At 40.2% G+C, this 14,948-nt stretch overlaps 1 protein-coding gene across 2 annotated transcripts; it reads right to left on the bottom strand.

The window, feature by feature from the left end:
• Positions 1-1,430: 1,430 nt before the first annotated feature.
• Positions 1,431-14,253, bottom strand: LOC130929058 (peptidyl-prolyl cis-trans isomerase FKBP1A-like). 2 transcript variants are annotated; one of them, XR_009066799.1, is made up of 5 exons: positions 13,984-14,251; positions 13,839-13,886; positions 7,590-7,702; positions 7,340-7,521; positions 1,431-2,146 (listed from the first exon to the last, which is right to left on the bottom strand). XR_009066799.1 is itself a non-coding variant. In XM_057855976.1 (5 exons), the coding sequence occupies exons 1-4, from the start codon at positions 14,018-14,020 to the stop codon at positions 7,390-7,392; spliced, it is 330 nt and encodes a 109-aa protein (XP_057711959.1). In that variant the 5' UTR covers positions 14,021-14,253; the 3' UTR covers positions 1,431-2,146; positions 7,348-7,389. The 2 variants fall into 2 exon arrangements, 1 of the variants encoding a protein (XP_057711959.1); XM_057855976.1 differs by having other exon boundaries at positions 7,348-7,521; positions 13,984-14,253.
• Positions 14,254-14,948: the final 695 nt, after the last annotated feature.

The following is a 14,948-nucleotide window of genomic DNA, read 5'->3' as shown; positions in this document are numbered from 1 at the left end:
ATCAAATGTGATCAGATCTTTGTCAAAATCACACAGATGTAAAAACTGTCTGCTTTTACTAAAACCACCCAAACATTTATAGGTTTTCATATTTTAATGAGGATAATATGCAAACAATGACAGAATGGGGAAAAATAAATAAGTGAACCCTATGGCTAAAGAGACTTAAAGGGCAGTTGAAACCAATTTTTACCAAACAAGCTGCCCTTCCCACTATAAAACACACACCTGGTAAGAAATGTCTTGATGAGAAGCACTTTACAATGTGAATCATGGCTCGGTCAAAAGAGCTGTCTGAAGACCTGCAATCAAGGAATGTTGATTTGTATAAAGCTGGGAAAGGATACAAAATCTTCTGTAAAACTCTGGTAAAACTCCGTAGAGGTAAAAAAAGAACCAAGAGTCTGCTAGACTTACAGAAATCACTGGCACGGTCCAATATCTCTGTGCACATATCAATTATGTGTAAAACTATGGCAAAGAATGGGGTTCATGGGAGGACTCCACGGAGGAAGCCACTGTTGTTTAAAAAAAAAAACATTATTGCTGGTTTAATGTTTGCAAAAAAGGACAGACACGCCAAAGGAGTTTTGACAAAATAATTTGTGGACTGATGAAACCAAAGTTGAATTGTTTGGGAGTAACACACAACGTCATGTGTGGAGGAAAAATTGAACAGCTCACCAACATCAACACCTCATCCCCACCGTGAAGCATGGTGGAGGTAGCATCATGATTTAGGGCTGTTTTGCTACCTCAGGGCCTGGACAACTTGCAATCATTAATAGAAGAATGTTTTGCAGGAAAATCTGAGGCAGTCTGTCAGACAGCTAAAGTTAAAAAGTGGATGGATGTTGAAAAAAGACAATGATCCAAAATACAGAAGTAAATAAACTTCAGAATGGTTTCAGAAGAACAAAATACACGTTCTGGAGTGGCAAAGTCAAAGTCCAGAGATGAACCCCACTGAGATGCGGTGGCATGAGCTAATGACAGCGATTCATGCCAGACATCCCAGGAATCTGACAGAATTACAGCAGTTTTGTAGAGAAGAATGGGCCAAGATTCATCCTGATCGATGTGCCAGACTGATCAGCAGCTACAGGAAGCGTCTGGTTGAAGTTATTGCTGCCAAAGGTGGGGCCACAAAATATTAAATGTGATGGTTCACTTACTTATTTTTCCCCCCTTTCGTCATTGTTTGCTACTATCCAAATCAAAAAATGAAAACCTATGCATGTTTGGGTGGTTTTAGTTAAAGCAGATCCTGTTTTTTCATCTGTGTGATTTTGACAAAGATCAGATCACACTTGATGGCGATTTTATGCAGAAATGTGAGAAATTCCAAAAGTTTCGGATACTTTTTAATACCATTGTAGTCCTTCTAAGTAAGTGCGCCCCTTGATCCGAAAAATAGCCGTGACACGTCATCCGACTGAACTCTTTTATTTTGAACATAATGTAACACACAACTTCAAATAAACACAATCACAAACCGCAAGGTGCCTCGTGGGTGAACGTTTTCATGCAAGAAACCATTTGCAGCAAACGAACTAAGTTTATTGAGGCAAAAAAAAAAAAAAAAAAACAATTCCCCACAATTAAATTTTTCTTGTAACAAGCAACCATCGTGACAAAAGTGTCCTGTTGTGTCGGAAAACCACCTGGTGCTCGTATATAAACAAGCGTCGTTGGCGGCGGCGTGTGCTTGGTTCGACATCCTCGTGTCACGTCCCACAAAAAAATATGTCATTGCCGCGCTTGAAATTGAGAAATGGCTCTTAGGCAAAACTATTTTTTCTGATGAAAAGTCATAACTGCTAGTCAAGTTGATCATTGAGGACGGGCCGCAGAGCCACAAGGAATGACATCGACTGCGTTTTATAATCCCCCCACCCAAATACATACACACACACACACAATATCAGTGACATGAAAGAAAAAAAACTTAAATTTTGAAGTAAAAAAATGGAAACACAACATGTCTAACACAAAGAATTTGATGAACTAGGTATGCTTGAATAAAAAAGGTGAAATGAAGTCATATTCTGATGAAAAGGATGAGCGAAAGATAATGAAAGATAATATCAGGTCCTATGTGGGAGTCATCTGGATTTTTCTTCATATTACCATGATAGGATTTGACCTACGGGGGAAACAAAAGCGGATTACAGCCTGTACTAGTTTGTCATACCAGTTGAGCATATGACAAAAAAACCTTATACATAGTTGTTAAGGTGGGAATTGACAGGTGGGGGAGCCATAAAATTTGGTATACTAAAAATTGCATACATCAGTGTCGTTTTTGGCAGCCCTTTTAATTTTCGTTAGGGTTGTTCCGATCATGTTTTTTTGCTCCCGATCCAATCCCGATCGTTTTAGTTGGAGTATCTGCCAATCCCGATATTTCCCGATCCGATTGCTTTTTTTTTGTTCGCGATTCAATTCCAATCATTCCCGATAATTTTTCCCGATCATATACATTTTGGCAATGCATGAAGAAAAAAATGAATAAAACTCGGACGAATATATACATTCAACATACAGTACATAAGTACTGTATTTGTTTATTATGACAATAAATCCTCAAGATGGCATTTACATTATTAACATTCTTTCTGTGAGAGGGATCCACGGATAGACTTGTGACTTTGTATATTGTGACCAGGGGTCGCGTTAACCGGATATTTTCCGTCGTTGACCGGTTTTTTAAAACGGTGACGGAAAAAACTGACGTCCGTCCGTCATTTTGACAGGTTGCAATTCACATCCCAGACCACAGGGTGGCGATATTAATTAGCTATTGTCTCTCTTAATGCATGACGTCGTTGGCTCTTCTGTCAGAATATTGTAGCGTCACCGGGGTCTGGCAGCGGCACCGTGATTGACACATCAACGCGAGGTTCTTATTGGTGCACCCGGTGTGCCAGCGCGTCATCCAATTGATGGACAAGATTGCCGCCCAATCACATGACGCCACAACTCCGCCCCCCTGACTGGAGCCGCCATATTGTGTGTCAGCTGTTCATGTTTACCGCTACGTACATGCCTCCTATTACGGCCTGTTTTTCTGCTCGTTAATATTAATAATCAAAATGGTGAAGGCGTGTGTGGCGGTTGGTTGCTGTAACAGAAAAGATAGACGGAGAGACTTGAAGTTCTACCGTATTCTGAGAGACCCGGGAGGATGAGTGCAGATGGACTGCTGTTATTCCACAAGAAATCTGGGCACCAAACGATCACCACAGACTATGTAGTAGTCATTTTATATCTGGTAAGATGCATTTAATATATATTTAGAAGATTTTGAGCTGACAACCACAATTAAGATCATTGTGTGACGTTGGTGATTGGGGTCTATATCGTTGCCTCTTTTTCTTTGGGGGCGGAGTTGTTGGCGGTAAGCAGAGTAAAAAGGGAGAAAAATACCACGACTCCCGTGTCTAATTTTTCGCCGCCAAGCAAGCGTTACAATATTAATTAGAAATGAATGAAAACTAAATACTATTGAATATGTCATAATTATCATTTTAAAAATTTAGGTGACCGGTAAAAATAGACTATGACCGTTTTTTTATGACCCTGTCAGTCAAAATGACAGACAACGAAAATGTCTAGCGCAACCTCTGATTGTGACTAAATATTGCCATCTAGTGTATTTGTTGAGCTTTCAGTAAATGATACTGAAGGCCATGCCCAAATGCATGATGGGAAGTGGAACCATGACTGTGCGTAGTGCTACCAATTGATATATCTTCTCTGCGGTGGGATATAACATAAGGTGTTAAGAAAAAGATCAATTGCTACCTTGCTTCCCCACATAGCTTCCCATGATATTCCTCTAATTGTAGGAAGAGGGATTGTAAGGCTGTAGCCAATTAAAATAAGGCTCCAAAGGCTGCCACAATTCACTCTACTCATTTTACGCTGCCTTTTAGCTCTCTATATAGGCAAAACGGCGCCATTACTGATGGAGCGCGACAATACGTGAGTGGGTCGTGCAGCGCATGCATTAATTGCGTTAAATATTTTAACATGATACATTATTTTTTAAATTAATTACCGCCGTTATTGGGATAAATTTGATAACCCTACCATAAGCGTACACAAAAGACTCTGGATAAGTGAAACATATTATGTCTGTAACATTAAATACAATTAGAAAACGATTTAATTAAAATATATATATATTAAAAAAAGGCATGGCCGATATTTTTTCACCGATACTTTGAAAATGACGTGATCGGACCCGATCGATCGGGACATCTCTAATTTTCGTCTTTGTCTTATGGACGATAATACTTATTAGTCTTAGTCATATTTTAGCAGTGGTGGAATGTAACGAAGTACCGTATTTTACGGATTTTAAGTTGCAGTTTTTTTCCCCCCATAGTTTGGCTGGGGGAGCGACTTATGTGTGAAATTATTAACACATTATGATATCCTTTCACATGTTATTTTGTTGTTTTGGAGTGACACTGATGGTTTGGTAAACTTGTTAGCATGTTCTTTATGCTATAGTTATCTGAATAACTCTTAATAGCTATGTTATGTTAACATACTGGCCACGTTTGCGTTTTGTTGTTCATGCATCATGTAACATTAACACACTGTACACTTATTCAGCATGTTGTTCTCTATTGTATTTTTATTTTAAATTGTCTTTCAAGATGATATACAGTGGGGCAAATAAGTATTTAGTCAACCACCAATTGTGCAAGTTCTCCTACTTGAAAAGATTAGAGATGCCTGTAATTGTCAACATGGGTAAACCTCGACCATGAGAGACAGAATGTGAAAAAAAACTAAAAATCACATTGTTTGATTTTTAAAGAATTTATTTCCAAATTAGAGTGGAAAATAAGTATTTGGTCACCTACAAACAAGCAAGATTTCTGGCTGTCAAAGAGGTCTAATTTCTTCTAACGAGGTCTAACGAGGCTCCGCTCGTTACCTATATAAATGGGACCTGTTTTAACTCATTATCGGTGTGAAAGACACCTGTCCACAACCTCAGTCAGTCACACTCCAAACTCCGCTATGGCCAAGACCAAAGAGCTGTCGAAGGACACCAGAGACAAAATTGTAGACCTGCACCAGGTTGGGAAGACTGAATCTGCAATAGGTAAAACGCCTGGTGTAAATAAATCAACTGTGGGAGAAATCATTATAAAATGGAAGACGTACAAGACTAGAGGTGTGCGAAATTTCCGATTCTTAGATTATTTGCGATTCGGCCTAGGAAGATTCGAGAACGATTCACAAACATCCAAATTCCGATTATTGAAATATGTCAAATAAAGCGGAAGTAAAACGCACTCAGCGCGCCGCGCGGTCTTCGGGACGGAACGGAGCGAGTGTAGCTAAACATCATGCTTCCCATTACCCGGCCCCTCGGGTAATGCCAATGCTCAACTCACGGCTCTAGCTCAACTCATGCCGCGAGATAAAAAAACAACATACCTGACTGCTGCCGACAGCTGCTACAAAGTACGTTCACATAATGTTACGGTAGATACATATTTATATAGGACTAGATGCAAAATAGACTGTGCCGATAGCAGCACATGTACAGAAAGCTAGATGCGTGCGTTAGTAAACGGCCGCCTTCTTAAAGCAGTAGACTTCCCTGCAAGGCTGTTGTAGCGAACCTTCCAAGCGAACCTAATTAACTTTTTATCTAAAATACTCCTAAATAGGTAAAATATTGACTTGAATCTATCTTTAAAATAGTTTTAAAACTTTCACATGTCAAAAGTAGACAAAAGGGAAATTATGGAGTAACGGGAACAATTTTAACAACTTGAACGGTTGATTCACAACAATAAAATAATTGAAAGTAGTTTAAAGCTGCTGATACAGAATGGGGATTTGAGTATATTATTTATTGTTTGTATGTATTGTTAACTTGATACTGAAATAGTCGTTTATTTAAGCTTGCAAGTTTTTTTTTTTTTTTTTTTTTTTTTTTAAACAGTTTTTGTAACTAATGTACAAAACATTAAAAGCAGCTAATAGCGGGGTGGGGGTGGGGGTTAGTGTCATCAATAATCGATTTGTAGTCGAAATGTAGCCTCTGAATCGTAATCGAATCGTTAGGTGCCCAAAGATTCCCACTTCTATACAACACCATTGATAATCTCCTTCGATCTGGGGCTCCATGCAACATCTCACCCCGTGGCGTCAAAATGATAACAAGAACGGTGAGCAAAAACCCCAGAACCATAAGGGGGGACCCAGTGAATGACCTACATAGAGCTGGGACCACAGTAACAAAGGCTACTATCAGTAACACAATGCGCCGCCAGGAACTCAAATCCTGCACTGCCAGAGGTGTCCCCCTGCTGAAGAAAGTACACGTCTAGGCGCGTCTGCGGTTCGCTAGAGAGCATTTGGATGATCCAGAAGAGGACTGGGGGAATGTGTTATCGTCAGATGAAACCAAAATAGAACTTTTTGGTAGAAACACAGGTTCTCGTGTTTGGAGGAGAAAGAATACAGAATTGCATCTGAAGAACATCATACCCACTGTGAAGCATGGGGGTGGAAACATCATGCTTTGGGGCTGTTTTTCTGCAAAGGGACCAGGACGACTGATCTGTGTAAAGGAAAGAATGAATGGGGCCATGTATCTGGAGATTTTGAGTGAAAATCTCCTTCCATCAGCAAGGGCATTGAAGATTAGACGTGGCTGGGTCTTTCAGCATGACAATGATCCCAAAGACACAGCCAGGGCAACAAAGGAGTGGCTTCGTAAGAAGCATTTCAAGGTCTTGGAGTGGCCTAGTCAGTCTCCAGATCTCAACCCCATAGAAAATCTGCGGAGGGAGTTGAAAGTCCGTGTTGCCCAACGACAGCCCCAAAACATCACTGCTCTAGAGGAGATCTGCATGGAAGAATGGGCCAAAATACCACCAACAGTGTGTGAAAAACTTGTGAAGAGTTACAGAAAACGTTGGGCCTCCGTTATTGCCAACAAAGGGTACATAACAAAGTATTGAGATGAACTTTTTGTATTGACCAAATACTTATTTTCCACCATGATTTGCAAATAAATTCTTTAAAAATCAAACAATGTGATTTTCTGGGGTTTTTTCCACATTCTGTCTCTCATGGTTGAGGTTTACTCATGTTGACAATTACAGGCCTCTCTAATATTTTCAAGTGGGAGAACTTGCACATTTAGTGGTTGACTAAATACTTATTTGCCCCACTGTATTTCAACATTATTGACAGTAATAAGCATCCAATCAAATTTGATTCAGGGGGCTGGCAGCGATTTGTAAGTCAAAATGAATTGGACGTCTATGGTCGTCAATTGTATCCAGTGAGTACATACTTAATCACCTTGGCGAGTTGAGCAGAATGGCGCGACGCCGTCGGGACGTTTCAGGCCTCCAGACCCAGCAACTCCACGTCAAAAGTAAGTGTTGCGTTCGGGGGTATGATCCCCGGGTGACCCTTGCTGCCGTACGCGTAGTCCGGCGAACAGATCAGCTTGGCCCGCTGACCCACGCTCATCTGTGGAGGCCGCCGAGGCATTAAAAGTTGAGAGGAAGAAAAGAAAAAAAAACATCCCGGCTTCTCACCTGAGCGACTCCTTCTTCCCAGCCACGGATGACCTCCTGGTGTCCAATCTTGAACTTGAATGGCTTTCCTCGACCCCTCGAAGAGTCAAACACTTTGCCGTCCGACAGCGTTCCTAAACACAAGGCCGGTTGCATGTATGTGCTTAATAGGGGTGGGGAAACTCTGGGTAGCTCACAATACAGCATGGGCATCGCCAGACATATTTCACTGGGACACGTGCCCCAGTACAAATTTGACCAGTCATTTTTATTTATTTATTTATTTATTTTAAATTGGAGTTTTAAGCGCCAATTTAATATGCTCATATTACTCTTTTCACTCCATATGCACAATCTGCACATGGCTCCTTAAAGTTATCCTCTAACTTAAATACGTGTAGGCTCTAATAAACCGCAATTGTTCTCTTGTACTAAAATATGTTGTTAGAAACACATAAAATGTCAAATCAACGGCAATATTTTATAATATTTAGTCCATATTTTGACCGTTAGTTGGCGCCATGGTTTGCGGGCTCGCAGTGATGACGTCATTGGTATCTTTCATGTTCAACAATTGCTTATTGCTGCCTAAACTCGAAGTAAAATGGCACGATGCGCTGCTTTTGGATGCAATTTCCAGTCAAATGGAAACAAGGGGAGTGAAGTGAGTGGTCTAAGTGGAATTATTATTTTTAGTCAATAAATGTGCATAAGTGGAAGCTTCTCCCCCTTTTTGTTCCCTGTATGCATGTATCCTACCCACTACGCGTTACAACTGGCGCCCGAACATTTTTCCTGGATCCTCAGTCAAGTAAGGGATCCGTCTATTTTCTGGATCCGACGGTCCCACCGCGCCTGCAATATTGGTTTCGGATCTGTCCATTTTTTTTTTTATTCATCGGTCCCACAGCGGCTTTTCTGATCAGTCTATTTTGTGGAGTCGACGGCCTGATCGCAGCTACGACATTGTCATGGGATCGGTCTAATTCCTGGATCTTCGAGTGAGTAAAAAACGCGTATTTGGATTAGTATTGCTATCTTTTTTGTTGACTATTCTTCGTGGGAATTTTCCCCAAATCATACTAAATAATTAAAGCACTATGGCATGCTACAGTGACGACAGTGACTCTGACGTGGACCTCACAACAATGTTGAGAGTTCGTCAGGGAACGCGTGTTTGCTTACTGCTGAGCTCCCGAGTGAAGAGTGGTCAAGGTGGAAATATTATTTTTTGTGAATAAATGTGCATAGTGGAAGCTTCTTCCCTTTTTGGTACTTTAATACACGTATCCTAGCTACCACATGTTACAATGTACAAGACATAGATTACACAAGGTGTGCTCTTTGGCTCGTACTGTATGTAAAGCACACGACAGCTCTGGATGCTAACAATCTCCATAATTATATTGGTATAAGTTTGAAAACACAATATGCTTACCTTGAAAATCTGCTAATAAAACCAGACTGCATACTCTCTCGCTCCCAACCGGAGTTCCCAACTGGACTCTCTCGCATCACCAGTTTTGCCCAACTTTTGTCTTATCAGGTATTTGCTGCACGCATTATTTCCCTGAAGCTCATCTTGTGAACGACCGACAGTGCTGTCCTGCTCTTCACTTTTCAGATCTGGTTCAAATAGGAAGGGTAGAACTGACGACATGTTGGGAAAGCTAACGAGTGACACGCTGGAATTTCGTCAACGGGACCAGTGACGTCACGCACTGCGACGTAACAAGAATGGCGACCTATCGCTTAAAATAATTTTACAAACTTTATTAAAACAAAAACATTAAGAGGGGTTTTAATATCAAATTATTATAACTCATACTAACATTTATCTTTTAAGACTTACTTGTCTTAAAAATAGAGGATCCCTTTAATATGGTCATTTATGCATGTAACTACAGTCCCTGACAAAAGTCTTTTCGCTTATCCATTTTGTAGAAACAATTGCTAATAACCTGACTTCTAATTATTCAATTGGTTTCAGAAATGGCTCATATGAAAGCTAAGACCCTCCCAAATTATGTTGAATGAACAAAAAATATATTTGTTTCACTGAAAAAAGATTTATCATTTAATGAAGACATAAATGTCAAATTTGGGCAAGACAAAAGTTTGTCGCCTACAGAAAGTAGTGTGAAATTTGAACAAAAAATGTACTTCAAATACAAAACATACATAACATATGCTAACTAAGTCGTGGTGCTGTGAGATCCAAATTTCATATTTTGTATGACTTCCATGGGCTTCGTCAAGAATTCATACAATCTATTGATGAAGTCATCAGGAACATCAAAGAAAGCAGTCTTGCATGCCTCCAAGAGTTCATTAACATTCTTGGGTTTCGTCTTCCATGCTTCCTCTTTCATCCTGTTCATGTCTGGTGACTGGGCTGGCCAGTCCTAGAGGATCTTGATCTTCTTTGCCTTGAGGAACTTTGAGGTCGAGATGGAGCACCATCCTGCTGCAGAATTTGTCCCTTTTTATGCTTAGGAATGTAAGAGGCAGCTAAGATTTGTTGATATTTCAGACTATTTATGTTGCCTTCCACCCTCCAGATCTCTTGCACACCCCCATACTGGATGTAACCACAAACCATGATTTTGCCACCACCAAACTTGACTGTTTTCTGAGTGAATCTCTGATCCATGCGGGCTCCAGTAGGTCTCCTACAATATTTCCGGCGACTGTGGTGTAATTCAATGGAAAATTCATCTGAAAAGTCCACCTTTTGCCACTTTTCCAGCGTCCATCCTTTTGACAGGCTGTGGGCCTTGGCAAATGCCACACGTTTTTTTAATCATCTGCATCCAGAGGGATAAATAGTCTGAAATATCAACAAACCTTAGTTGCCTCTTACATTCCTAACCATAAAAAGGGACAAATTCTGCAGCAGGATGCATACTTCAATCTTTACCTCAAAGTTCCTCAAGGCAAAGAAGTTCAAGATCGTCCAGGACTGGCCAGCCCAGTCACCAGACATGAACATCACTGAGCATGTCTGGGGTAGGATGAAAGAGGAAGCATGGAACACGAAACCCAAGAGTGTTGATGAACTTTGGGAGGCCTGCAAGACTGCTTTCTTTGATGTTCCTGATGACTTCATCAATAAATTGTATGAATCATTGCCGAACCGCATGGATGCAGTCCTTCACGCCCATGGAGGTCATACAAAATATTAAATTTGGATGTCATAGCACCACTACATAATTCACTTATGTTATGTAACATATTTTTGTATTTGAAGTACATTTTTCCTTCAATTTTCACACTACTTTCTGTAGGCGACGAAACTTTTATCTTGCCAAAATTTGACCTTTATGTCGTCATTAAATGAGAAATCTTTTTTCAGTGAAACAAATATATTTTTGTACATTCAACATCATTTGGGAGGGTCTTAGCTTTCATATGAGCCATTTCTGAAACCAATTGAATAATTAAAAGTCAGGTTATTAGCAATTGTTTCTACAAAATGGATAAGCGACAAGACTTTTGTCAGGGACTGTAGAGCTGAAACAATAAAAATAATAATAATAATTGTGAAAGATGTCCCGATCGATCGGCATCCGATCACGTAATTTTCAAAGTATCGGAATCGGCAAAAAAATTTCAGACATACCTTTTTTTAATATATATATATATTTTTTTAATTAAATCGTTTTCTAATTGTATTTAACGTTACAGACAAAAAGTCTACACTCATCCAGAGTCTTCAGTTTTGGCTTAAAGTAGGGCTATAAAATTTATCGCGTTAACGGCGGTAATCTTTTTTTTTTTTTTAATTAATCACGTTAAAATATTTAACGCAATTAACGCATGCGCTGCACGATCCACTCACGCATTGTTGCGTTCAATCTATAATGGCACCGTTTTACCTATATATAGAGCTAAAAGGCAACGTAAAATGAGTAGAGTGAATTTTGGCAGTCTTTGGAGTTTTTTTTTTTTTTAAATTGGCTAAAGCAGACATGTCCAAAGCGCGGCCCGGGGGCCAAATGTGGCCCCTGGTCAAATTTCATCCGGCCCCCAGCCTCTGTCATAACATCAATGACGTCTGGCCCGCACACAGACTTAATAAATTGGTCAGCAGTACTGCTACCAGAAAATGAAGTAGCTATACTAAATGCTGCTCCTCATTTACCCACTAAAAGGCAGCAGTACTCTAAGCAACATTACCCCGTGTGACCCTTGACTTCCAATTTTCTGAAATGGCGACAATCAACAACAAAAACAAAGAAAGTTGACTGCGACGGCCAACGCTTCAAGGATAGGTGGAAACTGGACTATTTTTTTCACTGAAATACGCAACATTTGTGTCTGCCTCATTTGCAAAGAGATAGTCGCTGTTTTTAGAGAGTTCAATGTGAGGCGATATTACCAACAAGACACGATGACATGTACGACAAGATTACAGGGAAGATACGCAGCGAGAAATTGACGCAACTTGAAGCTAGTTTAATTTCACAGCAGCAGTATTTTGCAAGAGCCCGAGAGTCGAAAGAGAACGCCACAAAGGTTAGTAGCGAGACTGTTGAAATGATTAATTTAAAAACATTATAAAGTAAATGTATAACACAAAATGGCTTGCTAAAATTTGCTTAAATATATTGTTCTACGCAAAGCACGTCAGCCAAGGTCGGCCCCCCACATTTTTACCACACCAAATCTGGCCCCCTTTGCAAAAAGATTGGACACCCCTGGGCTAAAGCCTTACAATCCCTCCCTCAGCAATAAGAAATATCGTGGGAAGCAATGTGGGGAAGAAAGGTAGTAGTTGATCTTTTTCTTAACACCCTATGTAATTTCCCAAAGCAGAGAAGATAAATCAATTGGTGCTACTACGCACAGTCATGGTTGCACTTCCCATCATGCATTTGGGCAGAAGTTAAATGGCTACTGTATCATTTACTGAAAGCTCAACAAATACACTAGATGGCAATATTTAGTCACAATATACAAAGTCAAATTTATCCTTTAAGAATTACAAGTCTTTCTATCTGTGGATCCCTCTCACAGAAAGAATGTTAATAATGTAAATGCCATCTTGAGGATTTATTGTCATAATAAACAAATACAGTACTTTTGTACTGTATGTTGAATGTATATATTCGTCCGAGCTTTATTCATTCTTTTCTTAATGCATTGCCAAAATGTATATGATCGGGAAAAATTATCGGGAATGATTGGAATTGAATCGGGAGCAAAAAAAAAAAAAAAAAAAGCAATCGGATCGGGAAATATCGGGATTGGCAGCTACTCAAACTAAAACGATCGGGATCGGATCGGGAGCAAAAAAAACATGATCGGACCAACCCTAATTGTGACCCATCACAATTTTTTTTTTTTTTTTTGTTAATTGCATTCATTTTGTTGTTTGTGACATGGCTTTACAACTTTTATCAACAATATTTTACCGGAAAACTCTTCAATTTTAAAATCATATGTAGGAAAGTCAATTACGTGCAATGACACTTTTCAGCCATCGGGGGGCTGGCTCCAGATGGCTCCCCCTTAAACTCTGCATATGCTGCAATACGATACGATACGATTTGCTATACAAGGCTCACGATAACGATGAACGATCAGTATAGCAATTTAACAATTATCGCTACATGGGTTCATTCTACAGCAGGAACAGGAAAAACTAGCTATTTTCATCCTGCTGTGAATTGGTTTATCACTAGTCGACGTCCAATTCATTTGAACCACTTCTACTACATCTCCCATGATGCTTTTAGGTATAACAGGAATGATTCCACTACAATGTGTCCTCCAATGATGACATATTATTTTCCTGGTTATAATACAAAAATATACATAGAGTTGCAATGCCTTATTTTAAATGGGAGGTTGTAATTTGGGCTGATTTATAATGGAACAGGGCTGGAAAGTGTCTTTCCCATCTGGCTACGATTAGCCGACTAGCCAAAGTTAGCCGTTTATTGAATAGCATGAGGCATGCCGTTAACTCGCCCGTTAGCCATCCAAATCCGAGCGGCGGCGTCCATTCGAACGTTCTAACGGCGTTCAAAAACATTCAGTAGCTGGAATTGAATTTGTTCTTGTTCTCGTAGCTAGCGACGCTAAGGGAAGCCCACAAGACTTCACGCTTGACCACTGAGTTCTCCCCGAAAGAACGTGAGGAACTCCTTAACTAAAGTGGAAACTAAGGATATTTGACCATTACGACAAAGCATATAAAGATGGGAATTCAAAAGGAAAGATGCCTAAACGAGTAAGTTTCAGGTTTTTAACACCCGTGCTTACCGACATAGTGCACCACGACGCGTTGCCCCTTCTTGGGAAACGTCTGTCCTGCAAAGGGACGAGAGAGATGGGGACAAGATCGTCGGACAGAGTCCAGAAGACCGCACCGGCCAAATGAAGTGAAAACTCGGCGAGGTGTACCCACCGTCGCCCGGCTTGATGGTTTCGATTTGTACTCCCATGTCCGCAAGTCTTCAGCCGTTCTGCGTCGACCACCGTGTGCGGAGAACGGAAACGGGGGGAGGCACGCTGGGCTCGGGGATAGCTAGGGGAATACTCTTTTATCCTTGCCTTTGGGACAACTACTAGGAAAACCCATGCGGCATTCTGGGGGTGCTATTTTTCTGAACATGCATTGTGGGGGGGACAAATACACGGACGGACACACACATGAACAAACCGTTATGTTCCTATTATTGCGCTACAGGGGCGGAGCTAGAAAATTATTTGTGGGGTGGCGAGAGGGCGGCAGGAACTTTTTGAGGGGTGGCAAATATTTTTTCAAATTTATGTCACAGGGGTAGCTCATCTAGGCAAATACAGAGGTACCTCTACATTACAAGTTACCGTATTGGCCCGAATATAAGACGACCCCGATTATAAGACGACCCCCTGTTTTTCAAAGACTCAAGTTTGAAAAAAGAATTTTTGAACACCAAATTAATTTTTATACAGAAAACAATTACAATACATCTGAAACAAATGATTATAACAATATATTTGAGAGAAAAGGCATTTAATTTCGCATTCAAAACTTAATATCTGAACATTTAAACATTTAACATTTAAATATGTAAACTAAAGTGCAATCAAATTCATAAATGAATGGCTGAAGTTTGCGTCATAACTTCTCCTCAGCTGCCAGTTAACCTGGCCAATCTTCGACCCACTTTTCTCCAAATTGTCGCGAAGTTTCTCCATTTTCGGTTATCTCTTCCATTACCGGTATTTTCTTCTCTTTTCCTTCTTACCACTTTCTTCTTCGTGTCAGGGGTTCGCTTTGGCCGCCGGAGTCGCGTTCAGCATTCGATTCATTGATGACTGGCGCCATCCAGCGTCGTGAATGGGTATATGTCTAGGCCGCAGTTTAAAAAAAAAATTTTTTTTTTT

Source organism: Corythoichthys intestinalis, chromosome 2 (assembly GCF_030265065.1).
Source record: "Corythoichthys intestinalis isolate RoL2023-P3 chromosome 2, ASM3026506v1, whole genome shotgun sequence".
Classification (NCBI taxonomy): domain Eukaryota; kingdom Metazoa; phylum Chordata; class Actinopteri; order Syngnathiformes; family Syngnathidae; genus Corythoichthys; species Corythoichthys intestinalis.
This window is presented reverse-complemented; position numbering and strand designations above follow the sequence as displayed.